The following is an 18883-nucleotide window of genomic DNA, read 5'->3' as shown; positions in this document are numbered from 1 at the left end:
CCTTCATGCCGATCATAACATATCCATGACGCATTTATAAAGTATTCATAACAATGGGAAGAGATGTCTCTGCAGTGTGGTGCACCCATGCATACAGAGCAGTGCTCTTAAATACTGTTATTTATCAAAATTGCACACATGGCTTTAGATGAGATGACCTTCAACTCCAACCTTTATAAAATTATTACTTGACAATTAATCAGTAACATCTGAGGCAAAGATTTAGTGCCAATTATGAGCAGCTCATAATTAGTTGGTAACCTAATTTAAACTAAAATGAAAAGTAAATACTAAAACTAAAACGAAAAGTTGAGGAATGAGAATCTGGAACCATTAGCAAAGTTTTGGGGACTTGAGGGTTTAAATAGGACATCCTAGTGGACTCTATCTTAAAAAACTGTTTTAAAGAATGTGATAGTCATCAGCTTATTATACTGATCTATAATAGGGATGTTTTGAGTTGCACCAAATGCACCAGGGATTCAGCAAGTGTGATTTGCACATTGTAGAATTTTTGCATTTTTGCTTTTGTGCACTGAGAGCATATTTGATGATGTTCATGCTATATTAAAGTTTAGAATATACAGTCACACCATGCAGATGGACAGGACCATCTCTTTCTTGGAGAACGCTGTCTCAGGCATATTTGAGAGCTGTTATACTGTAATTGAACAGAAACATGCACAGAAAAATTCCTAGCACCACACACACTCATACACACCCCGGAGTGCAGTCCTTCAGAACTAACACAGGCCAGCTGTGAAAGAACAGCTAATCACAAAGAAAAGGAGGAACGACAGACACTCACACACTCACTCACTCTCACTCTCACTCTCACTCTCACTCTCACTCTCACTCTCACTCTCTCTCTCTCTCACACACACAGATCAAATTTCATTGGTTTTTCGCAGGCCAGGTGGAGGGGATTTTCATGGCCTCTCTTTACAGCTTCACTAAATTAAAAACATCTTAGAAGCCTGTAGAGAGTCTGTGCCTTTCAATCTGTCTAGTTTGAGTGTGTGTTTTCGCTATTTTACTGCTAACACATTGTTTAATCTTCGGCCTGTTTAATCTTTGTCAACATGGGCACACAAGATTATTTCATACAGAATCAGTCAGAAGTCTTTAAAGCCCAGATAGTCTTTGGTAAGGATTTGTATTCACCAGTATTCACTCACATCACTGTGCTAGGGGTGTGAAAAGAGCTTCAGCATGGGAGGTTCTTCTCCAGGAGCCCTACTCCAGGTTACATTCCCACTACAGCACCTCAATACTCATCTGCTACTCTGCCTGATTATGGTCTCATTAGGATCCTACAAATATAGCTCTGTGTTTGCTAGTAGCCGAAGCTTTGGGATAGTCGCAAAGAGTTGTGATCTTCCATTCCTCAGCTGTGGTCCTTGGGATTCAGATTTGTGAGCCTACTGTTTTGGTTTATTGATTCTAAAATTGCCTCTAATTATATTGTTTGCCTTGACCATCCTGCCTATTTTGATTATGCCTCTTGGAACTTTCTCTGCTCATGCAGCCTTCTGACTTCTGACTGACTTTTTGTATATTACATGGGAGCTTAGGAACAGATCTGGATCTGTTTTCAACTGTCAGGTAACTGCAGAGGAAAAACAGGGTTAGTTTATGCTAGACCACTGTGCAGTTAGAGTGACATTTAAAATCAGCCCCCAAACTTAAGCACCAAGCACGCACACACAAAACGGTCATTACAACACTGCAATAAGATATGTGATGTTCTGTTTCAATTCTGCTGAGTCGTTTGCCTAAGACTGTAGCCTGAAGCTATTTGTATTAGCCCAAAGTCTGGTTTTGATCCAGATTTCTCAGGTCCAGATAAGAGTCTGTGGAATTTAAGGACCTTCTTTCGGTGACATTTGCTGTGTTCACCACTCAGCTACCTTCTATCAACCTTCCTATCTTTTTTTATGCAGTCCCTTTGACAGTGGTGAGGTGAAGCCTGTCATGTCATCTGCCAGTCGACAGTCTATCCAAAGCAGGAAGGGACTGATGTACAACTGGACACCTCCAAATACTCCCAGCTTCACAGAGAAATACTTTTTAGTGAGATGCTCTCACCCACCCCCACCCCCGCCGCTTGCATCGCATATAGTAACTCATCAAGCCAATTATACAAAAGTAAGATCTATTTTCTCTTTGGTACAGTCTATGATGCATCAGCTACAAGATGCAGATGGCTCCTTCTCCATTGGCTCACGTGAATCGAGGGGTGTGTCTTTACTCAGCTACCTATCTGACTCCGCTCAGGCACTCACTCCACTGGTGTATGATAGAGCCAGCCACCCACCAGTCATCCTAGACCCTTCCACCGACACTCAGTCTGTGGATGATGACCTTCTAAAGACACCCCTGGGAGAGGTAAGATTAGTACAAACCAACTGTTTGGAAAACTTTGCATAATCCTTTAAAAGCTTTTCATAGAAATATAGAGGATATCATAAAGCCACTATTCCTTCTCATTGTAAACAAAGGTTTAATTAAAACTCTTCAGATAATCTCAAATTACATGTGATATTTACTAGGACAATAATGGTGAAATAATAATGTTCCAATGAACTGTTGAGCTTTAATCACTTGACTGAAACATAGAGTTCATGACAGTCACAAAACTTGAAATCTTTGAAGACAAATTTTCCCCCTCACCACAAACCTCAGGGGGATGGGAGCAGCGAGTGGCCATCTGAGCCTGAGACAGGCTCTTTCAGCCCAGGGAGCAGCAAACAAGACTCCATACTCCTTTTCCAGTGCTACAGCACCCCTGACATCCTTCGACAAAACTGCGAGGTGGCAGCAAACCTAGAGGTGGAAACCAAGGGAATGACTGCCACACATGATGGCAGGGACAAGGCCTTGGCAGAGCAGGTGGCCAAGGAGAAGCCACAGGCTCCCACTGGGGTTGTAAGAGTTTTTCAAAGGAGAGAGGCAGCTGTAAAGGTCAGCTTAGCACTGGCAGAGCTGGACACTACCTTGTTAGAGATGAGCTGCGCTGAAGAAGAGCTGAAGCGTCTGGATCACCAAACCTGGCAACTCAGTCAGGTTTTGAAGGTAAAGTAATCAGTGACTCCTCACTGTAATGTGGCTGAATAACGGTTAGACAATTGATCTTACGTTTGTTTCTCATTTTCACTTCAATGGGCTTAGAGTGATGTCTACCCTCTTCAGAGCTCCTCTAGTGAGACTCTAGCTGTAGAGGAAGAAGAGGTGCTGGGCAGTTTTGACTTCCTGTCCACTGCCTTCAACGCAGATGACATCTCCTGCATGGGTAGCGTCAGACTTAGGGACACTAGGTGGGGCATACATTGTTTATTACATCACACGGTTTTGTCATGGTACAGCTAATCTGCTCAATCCCTGACATTGGCTCCACCCCCAGGAAGGCCACTCTATCAGGACAAGTTGTCTTACATAATTTACCAAAGCTAAATGTGATAGAATTGCTGTTATTTCTACACTTTAGGCAGAGTCCTTAACCCCACAGGCAAATAATGCAATTCCAAAATGACAAAATCTGATCTGTTTTAATTTAGTATCATTGCACTTGAACAGAATAACTACACTCACATGGCCAGTAAAACTGAAAAATATTTGAGTAGTTTTCCTATACACAAGTAAAATCACTCTCATGTAACAGAAGTTCTCCAAAGGTTCAGTGCTATTTCCACCTTTCCACTGGTGGAAAAGCTGTAGGCTAAATAAATTATCACCCTTGCTGAGAATCAACAGCATTAAAAAGTCTGGATGATCCAGGGCTCCACCTCTACAGTGCCAGCTTTTGATGCAGTTTTTCACCTCCAGGCACCATCTTAAAGAGTGCATGTAACTTCTGGTGCTACTACCCAAGTCTAGCCTTGCATACCCATAGCAGTGTTGAGTTTTCTTATGCCTGATTCAGCTCTTTAAGGGCAGAACAGTTAGCTGGCAGGTTAGAACTAGGGAAACAACTTTTGAAGATGGAGAGGATCTGGAAAACCCTAGGAGTCAGAAGGTTAATATGTAGGTCACTCGAGATGTGCAAATCTTGCTGCCTAATTTTAGCTATGATGAGTCAGTAGGGCGTATGATTCCTTAGATGGGAAAAACCCTGTGGTGGACAACAGGGCAGCTGGTATTGATGCACTAGCGAAAAGTACTAAATTATTAAAAATTCAAAGTCAAGGATTGTGCAGTGAGCTGATGAGATGTTTTACTATTATAGTCATGTTGGAACACTGAGCAAGATGGTAATATATTAGTGAACTTCTAGAGGCCAACCAAATATTCAACTAATTTTCTCCACAAATCCATAGTAACATTTTATCTCTGGTACAAGTGTATAACTGACCATATCTATAATTAGTTTAGTGATCTTGTACAAAGATGTTGACCTCATCATCAAAGTATTTTAAGAGATGCTCTGCTGTTGCATAATTGTGAAGCCTTAAAGGAGACACAGCTAGGTATTATTTTAGTTGCTGCACAGTTTTTAACTATGATTAGGACATTTTCATTTTAAGATTCCATCAAGGTATTTCTTGGTAAAGAGTTGGCTTGCATACATTCTGTATGTTATGTGCATTCAGAAAAACAGGTGTGTTTGAAGGAAGCTTTATGACATGAATCATTTTCATTGAATTAGCTGTGTGAGCCAGTGACCTGTAAAATAGAAAGCATTCCCATGTCAAAATGTACTGCTGAACAAATCCATTCACTAAGTAGTACACAGTTAAAAGCATGACATCCTCTGTTACTACATGCCTTTTCCTGTAACATTATTTGTTCTGTTTTCTACATTGTCTGAAAGATGTTATACTTGCACATTGCATAATTTCTCCATTGCCTGTTTTCCATGGAATTTTATGGCACTGCACTTAACACAGATAGGTGTGTAGTGTTATATTGAACAAATAATGACCACTTAACACTGTCTCAGATAGGTGTGTAGTGTTCTACTAAATATATTATGGCCACTAACACTGTCTCAGATAGGTGTGTAGTGAACAAATAATGGCCAATTAACATTGTCTCAGATAGGTATGTAGTGAACATATAATGGCCACATAACACTGTGTAGTGAACATATAATGACCAATTAACACTGTCTCAGATAGGTGTGTAGTGAACTTGTAATGGCCACAAACATTGCAATGACCCATGCCACAGGGTCAAGATATGGAATGATTCATCCATAGAAATGCATGTTGGTTATAGCAAAAGTAAAGTTCTCTGGACCAGACAGCATTACATGTGTGGTTATATTACTTTTACCCTTATACACTGGTAGTCACAGTAGCATTTTTGAGTGAAGCATGCCATTAACACACAAATAATGAAGTGGTAGTACTAGCCAGCACGCTGTGATCTTTAAGCCTACAGTTAAAATCACTTTCATTTGTGCCATCAGTTCCATTCAGCAAAAATATTTGAACAAGAATTTAAGTTTTTTATTATTTCCTCATGAAAACAAATGGAGCCTTTACCCTCTCTAGGTCTTGCATTCTCAAATTCTTAGTTCATTAAATAGAACACAAATAAGCTTGCCAATATTGATACAGTAAAGACAATCAGATGCGTTCCATTGAGTAGTATAGCATGGTACCCAGGCTCCCCCTTGTGGGGTAAAATGGAGGGTCTGTGAAATATGTCTATTGATTTCTCTCAAGGGCACAGCACATCTATTCAAATTTCCTATACATGCAAAACACTGCCTTTGTTAATGCTTGTAAAACATAATTATTGTTAACAGTATGCTAGCTAGCTTTATCATTAAATGACAAGATATAAATTATTTAAAACTGTCAGCTGGCATGCACAGCCATTTCTTTGCATTTAAAATTAAATTAAATAATTAATGGGAATTTGATGTATAATATCTAATTAGCTCATAAATATAAATCAATGTGTAGCTAAAATACACTGTTTTGTAGGGAGAATTTCAGGTTGTCTGAAGTAGAGAAATAGAGACGAATGTGTCTGTATTCCAGAATGGCTTGAAGGATTTATTTAAGATTATATAAGACTATAAAAGATCATTTAGATGTGTGTAAATCTGTATATACAGAAAACTCTTTGTATATGTTCTGCTACTGTAGTTATGTGGCTAATCTTTTCAGGATGGGTTTGCACAAGGAAAGCACTGTGAAAGGCCTGAGGGTGATGTCTCAGGATACTGCCCTGTCTTCAGAGGGACAAGAAGCAGGGTATAGGCCCAAAAGAGGGGAGAGTGAGGACAGGCACCCCCTTAGCACAGGGGACTACACTCTGGATCAAGCCCTGGAGGTCCACCTCACCATGTGTACTGCACTACTGAGGGTGAGAAGGCATACTATGGCTCTCCATCAAAATACACAATATACATTGTAAATACCGTATACCTGATAAGAAAGATGTCTCTGTATCACCACTGAACATCTGTAGGTCCTCTCAGTCTTTGTGAAGCAGTGGCAGCTATTCATTAGTTATGTAGCTATGTACCGAAATGCGTAGATACCCCCATTGTTTCAATATTAATAGCAGATATCACATTAAACTTGAATATGCATATAAAAATGTATTCATGCAGTATCTTAAAATGGTGTCCTGTGTTCAATGCTAGATTTTGCATGTGAATAGGTAATTGGATCTTCTGTTTTGTAATGATTACATTAAAGATCTCTTGTTTTAAGATGATAAAATTCTCTCATTTAATCACGCAGTTTCATTTAGGTGTAGCCTCTTAAAATTGAGTAATCCTACCATGGTAAGGTGTGTTGAGCTTGTTGGTTTTGTGAGCCACTCTGGTACACTGTATTAATCTTGTTCTATCACCTTTCAGGCTCTGAGACTGTCAGACTCGGAGCATGTGCGGCAGGACCTTCTGATAGAGCTGTCATGTCAAACTGAGGTGCTTGAAAAAATCGACACTTTGACACACAAGAAAAACGAAGACATCTCAGCCACAGAAAGTGAGTGCCTAGCTGGCATCATATTGAAACACAGGCTAGACAGAATAATTTTGAAGGTGTCTCTATTTCAAACAGACTGCTGAAGCACTAAATCTCTTCCCCTGGTAATTACATTTGCCACACGGTTTAATTCTGTTGCTCTCTGACACCGAGCAGGTGATCTTTCATCAACAGCAACAATCAAAAGGTTATAAATCCATGTTCATGAAATATAGATCAGAGCTGGAGTGAGAGTTGGGCTGGAACTGTAAGCACAGCAAGAAGAACTCACTGATGCATGTGTCTTGACATTAAAAACTGAGACAACCTCAATCTTAACTCTGAGGTGGGATCTTACATGTCATATCATTACAAAATTGGAGCACTGACCTTTAATATTATTGCTGTTCTCTGATGGGATTTGAACCCACAACATGCTGCTTATTTATATGAGGCATGTGCAACACTGCCGGAGCTCATGCTATACAGTCCAACAAGCTGCAATAGTTTTATTATTTCTAAACACTAAAAAGTGCAGCATTCAGGTCTTCCAACTGACAAAACCATGTTTCGACATACATGCCAGTGGTTTCAGTATTACATATATAGAACAATAACAAGGATCCAGTTTGAGAGCTTTTCAAACTGAGCTCTCTGCCTACTGTAAGCTTGAAATAAATTCAGTGCACACTGTCCTTCCACACCCTGTAACAAAACCCTTCATTGTAAGGGCAATGTTCGGCAGACCCAGGCGAAGTCGATGTACACCACCTGTTCTCCCTCCCTTTAGCTGTTTGCACCAGCACTGCATCCTCAGCATCTATATTAGCCATCAGTAAGGCAAGGGTCCCATGTGTACATCTGCTCAAATCCATGGACTGAGAGGGCATCTATGAAGCATCATACTTCAGGGATACAAGCAGGTGTTTTACTGGCAGGTTAACAGAGCACAGTTAAAAATAGAAATACTGTAAATAAAGAGGGAAAGAGATAGCTGTTTTGAAGTCTAAGAAACAAGCTATATCACCTAGTGTGATGTACTGTGGATGACTATTCTGGGTTCTGTAATTCATCACTCCCTAGATGAATGCCAGATTATATCTTATATCATACAGTAATTGGTGGGTGTGTGATTCAAAAGAATACCCCATATAATTAACATGTTATAAAATACCTTTAAAATAAGTACTTAAAATAAAGAGTTTAAAAGCATTTAAAATCATAAGTATTTAAGTTAGGTTGGTCTACAGTAATTATAACAGTATTACCGAGGCCTGTGATGTAGCCTGTGAAGTGATGTGGGAGGAGCACTTCTGACCCACAACCTTGTCATAACCTGGTTTTCTTGTAGTGCTGTCTGGTGCACCGAAGGTGAGGACTCTCCAGGCATTTTGGGAAGAGTGTTGTGGCAGTGATGCAGCTTTCTGCTGCCCTGCTGATGTGTTTCTCAGGACCATGCGCAAGCGTTTCATGCACAAAGTGAAAGCCAAGTTACCAGGCCAAGCTGATACAGGTTCTTGTATTCTATTCTATTCTATTCTATTCTATTCTATTCTATTCTATTCTAATCCCTCTAGTATCACAGTTGTATTTTTATGAGGTGCCTGGCTCAGTCTGGTAAGTGCGCATTCTCTCCCACAGTCTTTGGTCAGCTGTTACAGCAGGTCCAGTCCAGCTCTGTGATGGTGCCACTGGCACTGGCCACAGCGGACCGAGTGACAGTGTTTCAGCTCCAGGTCTACCTTAGCCGACGGAAGCTGATGGACTTTGGGGAGCACATATCACACCTCTCCAAGGAAGGTAAGTGCACAAAGTGAAGCACTGCATTAATGATTGAATACAGGTAACCATTATAAAATCTTAATGATTTAACATGACAATTTCAAGTGGACGAAAAGGCCTTTTTCAAAAGCCTGTCATTGTTATCATAAAGCAATTTCATATTTGGTGCTACTGGCTCAGATTATGAGCTGTTGCAAAACTTGAAAAAAGACAAAGTTGTCACAATAGCACAAATGTCAGCCAGTGACAACTTTAGCTTACTTGGAGTCATGCAGATATGCTCTGTCTGTACAGTAGTTATAACCTTATGAACGTATCAAAGTATGGAAGAGGAACCATACATTAGCTAAGATTTAATACTATGGTCATGAGATACCCTTACCATCTGACGAGAACTAAACATTAATCGTGTGCCAGTGAATGTATCAAAAATTATTAAAACCTGTCACACACGGTGAAAGTGTGTTCTCCTCCAGTAAGACATTTTCATTCTACAGTTAGCTCATTAAAGACAGTGTATGGACCAGGGGAAATAAGAAAGTACAGACAATAGACCCTAGTAAAATTCACCACTTGGAGTCCTAGTACAAATGATATAACATACAATGAAAATTAACAATATACCCAAGTGCACACATTAACAGACCTCTGAAACTGAAGTCTTCTCTGTGTGGTTTCTGTTGCAGTGCATTTGGTCTCTTGTCTGGAGAGCCCCAAGAGGAGGCGGACCCTGAAGAAACTTAAGGGGAAGAGGATCTCAGAGTTGCAGCCAATGGGACAAACCCTACAACTTCTGGCCAAGCTACTAACAGATGCCAATTACAAAGTTGCTACGACAGCCACATCCTGTCTCTGCAGGGCCTCGGGGTTTAAGTCCTTCAGGTCAAAGGTAGTGAATAAACAATCCACCACATTATCAACCCCAGTCTTCATAGCTTTCAAATGTTAAGGTTCAGAGTGCAATTTAATCATGAAATGAGATCCCAATCTAACCATACTTTTGATCTTATTATTTAAAAAATGCAAAATTTGTTGAATTCGACTATGTTGACCTTTACAGGCCTTGGTGTACTATACTTGGCTATTGAGAGACAGTGACACACAAATACAGCAACAGTCTTGTTTGGCGCTGAAATGCTTAAAGGTAACATACCCACTCTTCAAATTGCAACCAGTGATTACTGTGTAGACGAACATTGCTTTCTTTCTAAAGAAAGAAAGCTCCATAATACAAACTGATTTCTAGTAACTTCTATTAGCCTTATTAACAATTTTGGCTAAATATTCTTTAGGGGCAATTTGAACTATACTACATGAGCAGTGTATTCTGTACTGTTCCCATTCACCCCTGGATTTTCTGAGAGCATAGCCACTCAATGGGGCAATGTCACTGCTAATACCTACCACTAAAAATGAGTGAGAAAAACAAAGTATATCACCAGCATTAACAGGATAGTATTCAGACAAGCCATGTATTGTAACATAGGCTTGAACCCAGATGAGCTAGGTGATAACACCAACAGCCTACTGGGTGAGCAACCATGCTCTAACAAAAGTAGGTCTGTGTGCAGAACAGTTAGATCTTGGATCTAAACACCACAAAAAACTAAACACCACACCGAGTGTGGAAAAATGGAGAACAAAGGACGCCACAGGAAGAAATGGCAACCCCGATGCACTGGGAAAAACCAAACTAAAACTTCCCAAACAAAACCAGAAAATGGGGAGGAACTTGAATGGCTAAGGGAAGCCTCGGGAGAGAGACAGACTCGAGAGGGAAAACTGGAGAGGGGAGGGGATGTGTAAAAACATGAACACTCTCGCAGACAAGAAGTGAGATGTAACATGAGGGCTCACAGACCTCAATACCTGAAGTTACCGGCTAGGAGCTTGGCTCAAAACTTTAGCAAAGACCCAGCAATGAGTGATTGGGTCACTGGGCTTATATAAGGTCTAACCCAGCTGTTGGGTGTTAAGCCTGATTAGTGGTGTGGTTGACTCGAGGCCTCTCTCTGGTGGGCGGAGGGGGCCTCAGCCTGGTGCCAACCCTTACAGACCCCCCCCCGGAAGGGCCGGCCCCCGACGTCCCAAGGCCAGCCGAACGATCCCGCCGAAAAGCCCGAATGAGTTCCGATGTGACGGGAGGGGACCCAGGACCACTCCTCGGGCCCGTATCCCTCCCAGTCCACCAAATACTGGACTCCACCACGAACCTGCTGGACGTCCAAGAGATGCTTGACCATGTACGCTGGTGCACCGTCCACCATGCGCGGACCCGGCAGGTCGGAGGGGCCCACCGAACACAATAGGGGCCTAAAGCGAGATACATGCAAAGTTGGGTAGACACGCAATGACAGGGGAAGAGCAAGGCGATAAGAAACAGGGTTTACGTGGCAAAGAACCTTGAATGACCCGATGTAGCGAGGGGCCAGTTTGCGGGTATAACCACGCAAAGGCAGGTCCTTGGCCGATAGCCAAACCCGCTGTCCCAGCCTATAAATTAGCGCCGGTCACTGCCTCTTGTCGGCATAACGTTTTTGAGCAGCCGTAGCAGATATGAGAACCCTGCACGCCCTCTGCCAGGCCAAGCGGCAGCGCCTGACTGTCTGCTCAGCAGACCGGGCACCCACGTTGGCCTCCTGGTCGGCAAACAGGAGCAGAGCATAACCGTACTGGCACTCGAATGGTGACATGCCTAAGGAGGAGTGCCACAGGGTGTTGTGGGTGAACTCAGAAAGCCAGACAACGGAGGATGAGCTCCAGGTCCTGGTTAACTCTCTCGGTCTGGCCGTTGGATTGGAGATGTAAGCCAGAGGACAAGCTGGCTTCTTCCCCCAACAACCGACAAAAGGCCCCCCAGAACCAGCTGGTGACTTGAGGTCTGCGGGCTGACACAATGTCGCTAGGCAGCCCATGAATACGGACAACTTGAGTAAGTAATAGTTTAGCGTTCTTTTTCGCAGATGGCAGTTTTGACAGTGCAACGAAGTGGCCAGCCTTGGAGAACCTGTCAATGACCACCAAAATCACAGTGTTGCCTCTTGATAAGGGGGGCAGCCCCGTGACAAAATCGAGCGACAGATGAGACCAAGGGCGCGAAGGGACAGCCAGTGGGTGCAACAGACCAGCGGGCCTTGTCCTGGGGTCCTTGCACTGAGCGCAGATGCGACAGGAGTTCACAAACGCTTGGATGTGGAGTTCCATGCGTGGCCACCAAAACCACTGACAGAGAAACTGAAGCATCCGTGTGACTCCTGGGTGCGCTGAAAAGGGGATGGTTGAAAGTCCGCCTAAGGGCAGCAGAGAATTCTGCGAATGTATGCCACCTCTGCTCGCTCTGTGGCGAACCGAGATGGCTGCTGCTCGAAAGCCAGTGAGCAGACCTCAATACTTGAAGTTACCGGTTAAGAGCTTGGCTCAAAACTTTAGCAAAGATCCAGCAAGAAGTGACTGGGTCACTGGGCTTATATAAGGTCTAACCCAGCTGTTGAGTGTTAAGCCTGATTAGTGGTGTGGTTGATTCGAGGCTTCCCTCTGGTGGCTGGAGGGGGCCTCGGCCTGGTGCCAACCACCATGTACACCATGAAACTGGAACAAACAATGTAGTATAGAGAGATCTTTGGCCCTGAATCAGACTACATATTTTCAATTTGTATGTCCAAAAATGGTCTGTCATCTGTCCAAAAGCTGTTAAAATATCTACAGAATAGCTGGTAAGTAAGCTCAGCAATTCGGTAGCTCTCCATTTCTGTTTTTAGCAGAAAGAACATTTTTCCAGGCTCAGGCTATTTATTGTAGTTGGAGCCCTGGGAATGCCACAAAGCACTCAAATCATGGCAGTTTCTATTGAGCTTAGGGATGTCTGGCATGTGTTCTTTACTAACTACACTGGTGAATGAATAAATGTAGTAGACTAGATGTGTCTGAAACAATGTCAACTATTTTTTTCCCCACACTTCTTTCTTAATTTCATGTTGCTTGACCAAATTTCAAACATATTTCACCACTCAAATAATTCAATTAGGTTTATTCTTTCACTGAGTCTAGAAAATCTAAACACATTATGTGAATATCTTAAATATCTAATATAACTGTTGACCTACAAATGCAAAACATTTACTTGAGACACTAAAATGTAAAATGTTTCACCACCTTGAAGTTTATATCATTTTCACAAAACATAAAACATCTTCATAAACATTTGAAACCTAGTCTTTCATCTTAGGAGTGGATATGCTCTTAAATGAACTGTCTTTCAAATTTCATACATATAAGAACCCAGTGTGCACCATTTTACAGTCTGCTTAGATATCGACCTAAAGTCATACATTCATTTTAGTATGCTTCTCATTGAAACTTAAATCGGCACCCACTTATTTCATGTGAGAATGAACATAAGAGCAGTTTCAAACTTTTATCGTCCAAGTTAGAAATTGTTTGTGTCTGGTTACCATCTTATTAATCCTAAGAAATACCTTAGCTGTTTTAGATACATCATTTACAAAGGATTTGGGCTCAATTATCAAATCTGGATTACCTGTACATTACCATAGATCCTGATTGGGTGAGTAGAAATTAAGAGGCGCTGTCTTTCTCCTAGGCAACAGAAAGTGCTGAGCAGGTGGCTGAGCTGTGGCGCTCTGCAGATGAAGATTTGAGGAACGCTGCCAGAGAGACAGTGCTTTCATTTGGTAACCTCTGACACATGATCAGTCTGTGATATCTGAACCTAATGCCATCTAAGCATCTATATATTTAAAGAGCCCCTATGATGGAAACGTGAATTACAGTATATAACCTGCAAAAACATTTAAAATCACAAATGACACAAGAACAACCTGATTTACAAATCTCCACCTATTCAGCCTACAGCAGTTTAGCCCAGCCTACTTACATTGAAGTTCTCAAGCAAGCCAATCAGAATAGAGATCATTCATGTTATATCCATCTAAAAGGGGCATTAACAGAAACAACCTGTACAATGGATAGAGGTTGGGAAATGTACATGTAAAATTGAATTATGACTATTTTGGGAAAATAAAACCATACATTGTAGACATAAAGAACAAATATAAAAGAAAATAAAAATGTTGGATACGAGATATTTTCATTTTTAATAAAGGAGGTCTGAACCATTTCTACTTTGATTCCACCTTTCCAGACACAGATTACAAACTAGTCTTTGACTACAAAGCATTTTGAATTAAGATCTGATGTAAATTAGACCAACACAAGGGTGATCTTCAATTTAACAAAATGACCCCAGTCTTCAGAGAACAAACCCCTTAAGAATTCTGCATCCTAATCAGCCTGGTTTGATTTTTGACCCTAAATGCAATCTCTTTATCACAGGTAAAAAAGGCCATGAAGCCTTCCAGCGAATGGACCGGATCTGCAGTGAATTACACGAGGAGATTTATAAGAACCTGGACACAGAAATCACGATTTTCTAGAGAACACAAACATTCTCTGTGACGGCGGCAGTTGAATGGAAGTGAGGGGCGGGGGTGCAAAGAGGTGCTCTTTTTTATCCATTGTGTTATCAATGATGGAAGCATTTCACAACACACAAATTACAGAAGTACTAGTCTTCTCAAGGTAACGCAATGACTTGTCTTGATGTAATGTCGAAGGACCACTAATGTGCAGCCCCGTCTCAGGGGATCTGTGGGTTACATAAGGCAGAGAGTGAAATAAGGAACATGTGAAGGCATTTAGTAATTGGGGACTGGGAACGAGGCAGGTGCGAGGTGTGATCCTTAGCAGGAGTGGACGTGTCCCTCCTGCTATCTGGCTGACCAACCGTGACATTCACCTAGTTTAGCCCATTTTTACCTGTTAGCAGAAGATACTAACAGACTTGGCCCAGTATTTAAACACAAAGAACAGCATTAATATTCCATTCAGTAAGAAAAGCATAAAGCGAGCTGAAGGGAGCCAAAAACCTTACAATTGGAAAATTCCGCTTTTAAAAAATGTCAACTGTAGTATTTCTACAGGTCCAAATGATATACAGCAGGATATTGTTTGGATTCTTTAGAGTCTAGTCTTTATGCAGACTATCTTTTTTGTATAAATCCTCTTATAGTTAAATATTTATGTGAATTGTATTCTATATTTCATCAATATAAAATGTATACATGAAACATTATGCCAATAAATGTAAATAAATGACCTAATATTTTGGATGACAGGAGTGTGAAAAAGAAAAAGAAATTGAGTTGTTGTTTTTTTTAATTTTAGAATAAATAATCTAAGTCTCGAGTCTCACTGACAAGATGAGTGGGTAAGAACTCAGGACAGATTAAAAAGCTCTGTGTGCATCAGAAGTAAACCCAACATGAAGAGCATGATCCACTGCAAAGATAAGCAGCAGCAATTTGTGTGAATTCAGTCAGTTGATATATGGACACTAGAAATGACATCTGAGTAAAATGAACCTTTTTGCCTGGTTTGGTATTGGTATGTTTTCCTTATCTTAAGGTACAGGAGGAAATATGTTGCACTACAAAGCAGTTCATGAACATAAAAGTGTTGCATCTGCAAATGTATAAACTTGGTAAAATTATGAAACACCTTGTAGATGTATAGATATACTGCCCATCTGTTTCCATGCACAACTTGTGTTGGCAATCCTCCAACCCATGAATGGTCAGCTTCAGACTAGAGGACAACTGTTTGCTGACCACTCCTAACCCAGCAGACACTGACATGCAAAATAAACCCTCCAGCAACATTATCAAGGCTGATAAATTAATGCAGCAGCCTTACCATGTCATTGTCACTGCTGTGTTGACAATGGTCAGTTACCCAGATAGCATCAGGTCAGCAGTGGTACTGTGGCTGGTTGACAAACAGCAACAGACGGGCAACAGCGTGTAACTGTACACCTACAAGTAGGTTTACTAAATAAAGTGACCAGTGTGGGTGGGGGAAGGTAGGGTGTTTTTGACTCAGTGGGTGGTGAATATATAATGCTAACTTTCATAAATTGTATTTTTAAGTTTTGTATAAGATGTTCAAATTCTTGGTAAACAGACATCAGACTAGAGATATTAGGCTACTGCTGTATCTGACTTTAAAGTTTTGAAAATCTATCAAGTGAGTATATACATACATACATACATACATACACACACACACACACAAGGTGCAATCAGATATTTAACACTAAGTTGATATTAAGTAATTGGAGGTAATTTTTTCAACCAAAGAAAACATAATATGAAAATCTGTTCCAGACTCAGTGAATATACATTAGCTACATCTATAACTGCTTACTTGTCTTCCGGTGATCATATCCTGCCACTTACATTATTTGAAAAAAAGCGAACCAGTACATCAGTCACTTCTTGTATCAAATCAGGCCTACCTGAAGTTCAGTGAAATCAGTCAGAATCACAAAAGTTTACTGTGTAATTTTGCTTTGCTTATAAACTTTATTGAATTAAAAGTTGTGACAGCATTTGAACAAACTGAGCTGCTTAGAAGTGCATTTATTCATTTCTGGCACACTCAACCTCAAGTAAGCTCGGTCTTGACATTCACCACTAATGGTAATACCTCAGACTTTAAGATTCAAACTGATCGGTAACATGTGACAGGAAAAATAACCCACCCACCCATCCACCCCAACTACCCTTTGGAATCTCTCAGCATCCAGAAATTAAAATAAGGTTGTGCAGAATGACCATAACACTGAACAACCCTAGAAGCAACCCATGCAAGTTTTCAATCCCAAAACCAAAAGTAAAAATACCTTTGCCCCACAGAGTGGAGAATAAAGCAGTGACTTGAGAGAGCTTTTGTGATAAGTCATGGTGGGCCTGCAGTGAGGTTCTCATCTTGGGCAAGTTTCTCAGCATTTCTGCTGGGGTTCATTCAAAGTCTAGATAGAGATTGTCCAGGGCCTGCGTTGAGAATATTATGAAGGAGAGTTGAGTTTTTTGTTGTTGCTGTTTTTTGAAGATCTGGTGACTGAATCTAGGTGCCCACAATGTTGGGATCATGTGCAGAGTCTGGCAGTGGAGAGTCATGGCAGTGGTACAGGAAGCAGTTTCCCCAGCAGCTATAGCAGATGAGAAACAATGCTGCAAGGAATACTAAGGCACAAATGGTACATGGCTTCCTCTCCAGAAGGAAGCTGAGCAAGTAGAAGCCCATGAACATTGAGTGGTTGAACCAGAGGGCTGGGTTCAACGGTTTGGGGATCAGCAGGACAGGAAGCAACCACTGGAGGCAGTACATTGTCTCCGCAGTATTTGTGAGTAGCCAGGTATCAAATCAGATGTCCAGAATGATGGGTGGTGAGACAACACAAACACCCACCACTGTTGGAGTGGGATAAGGTCTGATGTCCAAGTATCAGGTCAAGCCTTGAAGAGAATGACAGACAAGTACATGAACTCTTTGCATTCCATTAACTCCAATCATCTTTTTTTAATATACATTTTTCAAGGAACAATGGATTTCACCTTGGACTGACAAAACGTTAAAAAAAAAAAACCTAAATTTGTTTGTACTTTCATAATTAACTTATTTTCGTAGTCATGATTAAACAGCCTATGTGCTTATTTTTAGTAAAAGCCAATGTGCATTTTAGGGAACTGTGCCGAGTATTATTTTAACCATTGGTCTGACATAAAACTGGTTAACTTGTTAGCTAGCTGGCTAATTAGCAAGGAAAGTTTAACATCAGTGCTTAACACCAACATCTAGGTTAGTTAGCTCGACTAAGAGATTGGTAACTAGCAAGCTGTCAAATATCGGCCCCATCTAATTACTACCAGAATCACACACTGCTAAACGAATACTTTACAGAAATGTAGCTATGGCATATACACATGAAACCGGTAAGTTAACACGTCAGTATTTACCTCATTTAATCAACTAAATAGATAGCAAATAGGCTATGCTAGCTAAGATAGCTTCATAAAGCAAGGGACTAACGAGACGAACACTGGTTATCTACCCAGATAGCTACTGTATTCTATCTTAAGTGAACTAGAATAATATAAATAAGTGCAACCGCGTTAGCTATGAGGTTAACCGAAATCTAGGTTTAAACAATCATAAAAACGTTCACGTTATCAACAGCTAACTACACCTAACGCACATAGTTTTAGCTATGCTAGCAAGCTATTTTAGCTAACGTTCATCTGATGAGCTGGCGTCATGTTGCATTGGGATGAGTTAGCCAGTCGAACAACGTAACATTTAACAAGGAAAAATAATCAACACTGAGATTAGACAGCGTACCAAATTGTCACAGTAAAGTCAAATAAAAACAAGCAACTCAGACCTGTCATTCTTTAATATGAAGCGTAGATTCTCAAAAACACCGACTTTCCACAAATGGTTGCGTAGATTTAGCCAACAGTCAGGACCCCACAAATAGCGCCCGTCTTCAAAATGCCTGATTATAATTCACAAACTTCTTTTCATAATCTTGTCTAAAAGTGTACCTTAGTCTTTAATGACGATGGGTACTGACAAAGTTCCAACACAGTGATAAGACTGTGTTACTTTTTTAATATTAATAAATTGCGCATTTACCTTTATAAGATAAATAAAATAATTACTGGTCTTTTTTAACGACAGGATTATTGCTGGTCTCTTTGTATCGAGGGGGCTGATCCGAGTGACGGACTCAACAAAGACACAGCAGAGGAAACACTCATGTACCAAGCAGGAAATGGGTGTGCTGATACGAGTAAAACACACGCATAATGTAAATATACTTAGGCCTGTATTTACATGCCATTAAACGATTGAGATATTAAACGCCAGTGATATTTTTATAGATTAGCAAACCTATTTTGCAAAATATTTAGACAATTTCACCCAGTCAATGAATGTATACTGTACGCTGTGGCTTGATCTTAGGCTACATGTCAGATTTTTTTAAAACCTCCGAACAGGAAACTATTTATAATACTCTCCACATCCAAAGCCCTGCAAATATTCCGTTGCTTATTTACAGATGACTTACATTTGCAGTGAAAATCAAGACTATGATGCCCAGAAAAGTAGCGAACTGTGCAAATATTTATTTTAATACGGTGGATTTCCGTCTTCTCTGGAAACTTTCTGGAGGAATCAATGTACCACCTTACCATTAACTCTACAATGCGCGTGCTCCCTGTATATGTATAAATGTATAAATATATATA

General features: G+C 40.8%; 2 protein-coding genes across 2 annotated transcripts in view; one reads left to right on the top strand and one right to left on the bottom strand.

Annotated features, from left to right (window-relative positions):
• Positions 1 to 15611, top strand: part of ripor3 (RIPOR family member 3) — a 34517-nt gene extending 18906 nt beyond the window's left edge. Inside the window, exons 12-23 of the mRNA XM_027005017.2 lie at positions 1944 to 2073; positions 2176 to 2388; positions 2686 to 3075; positions 3172 to 3317; positions 6120 to 6318; positions 6821 to 6950; positions 8281 to 8442; positions 8571 to 8729; positions 9398 to 9600; positions 9772 to 9855; positions 13312 to 13402; positions 14064 to 15611. Of these exons, the coding sequence (XP_026860818.2) occupies positions 1944 to 2073; positions 2176 to 2388; positions 2686 to 3075; positions 3172 to 3317; positions 6120 to 6318; positions 6821 to 6950; positions 8281 to 8442; positions 8571 to 8729; positions 9398 to 9600; positions 9772 to 9855; positions 13312 to 13402; positions 14064 to 14164 (2008 nt within the window). The 3' untranslated portion in view covers positions 14165 to 15611. The remainder of the gene's footprint in view (positions 1 to 1943; positions 2074 to 2175; positions 2389 to 2685; positions 3076 to 3171; positions 3318 to 6119; positions 6319 to 6820; positions 6951 to 8280; positions 8443 to 8570; positions 8730 to 9397; positions 9601 to 9771; positions 9856 to 13311; positions 13403 to 14063) is intronic.
• Positions 15612 to 16118: 507 nt separating this feature from the next.
• Positions 16119 to 18114, bottom strand: blcap (bladder cancer associated protein). The gene is made up of 2 exons (XM_027004981.2): positions 18013 to 18114; positions 16119 to 17086 (listed from the first exon to the last, which is right to left on the bottom strand). The coding sequence occupies exon 2, from the start codon at positions 16956 to 16958 to the stop codon at positions 16695 to 16697; it is 264 nt and encodes an 87-aa protein (XP_026860782.1). The 5' UTR covers positions 16959 to 17086; positions 18013 to 18114; the 3' UTR covers positions 16119 to 16694.
• Between the last annotated feature and the right edge of the window lie 769 nt (positions 18115 to 18883).

This window comes from Electrophorus electricus, chromosome 3, assembly GCF_013358815.1.
Source record: "Electrophorus electricus isolate fEleEle1 chromosome 3, fEleEle1.pri, whole genome shotgun sequence".
NCBI classification, from domain to species: Eukaryota; Metazoa; Chordata; class Actinopteri; order Gymnotiformes; family Gymnotidae; genus Electrophorus; species Electrophorus electricus.
The sequence above is the reverse complement of the archived record's forward strand: the minus strand, read 5'-3'. Positions and strand labels throughout refer to the sequence as shown.

Bases quoted from the DNA above. Each gene is read 5' to 3' on its own strand.
- blcap (XM_027004981.2), bottom strand. From the start codon at position 16,958: ATGTACTGCCTCCAGTGGTTGCTTCCTGTCCTGCTGATCCCCAAACCG.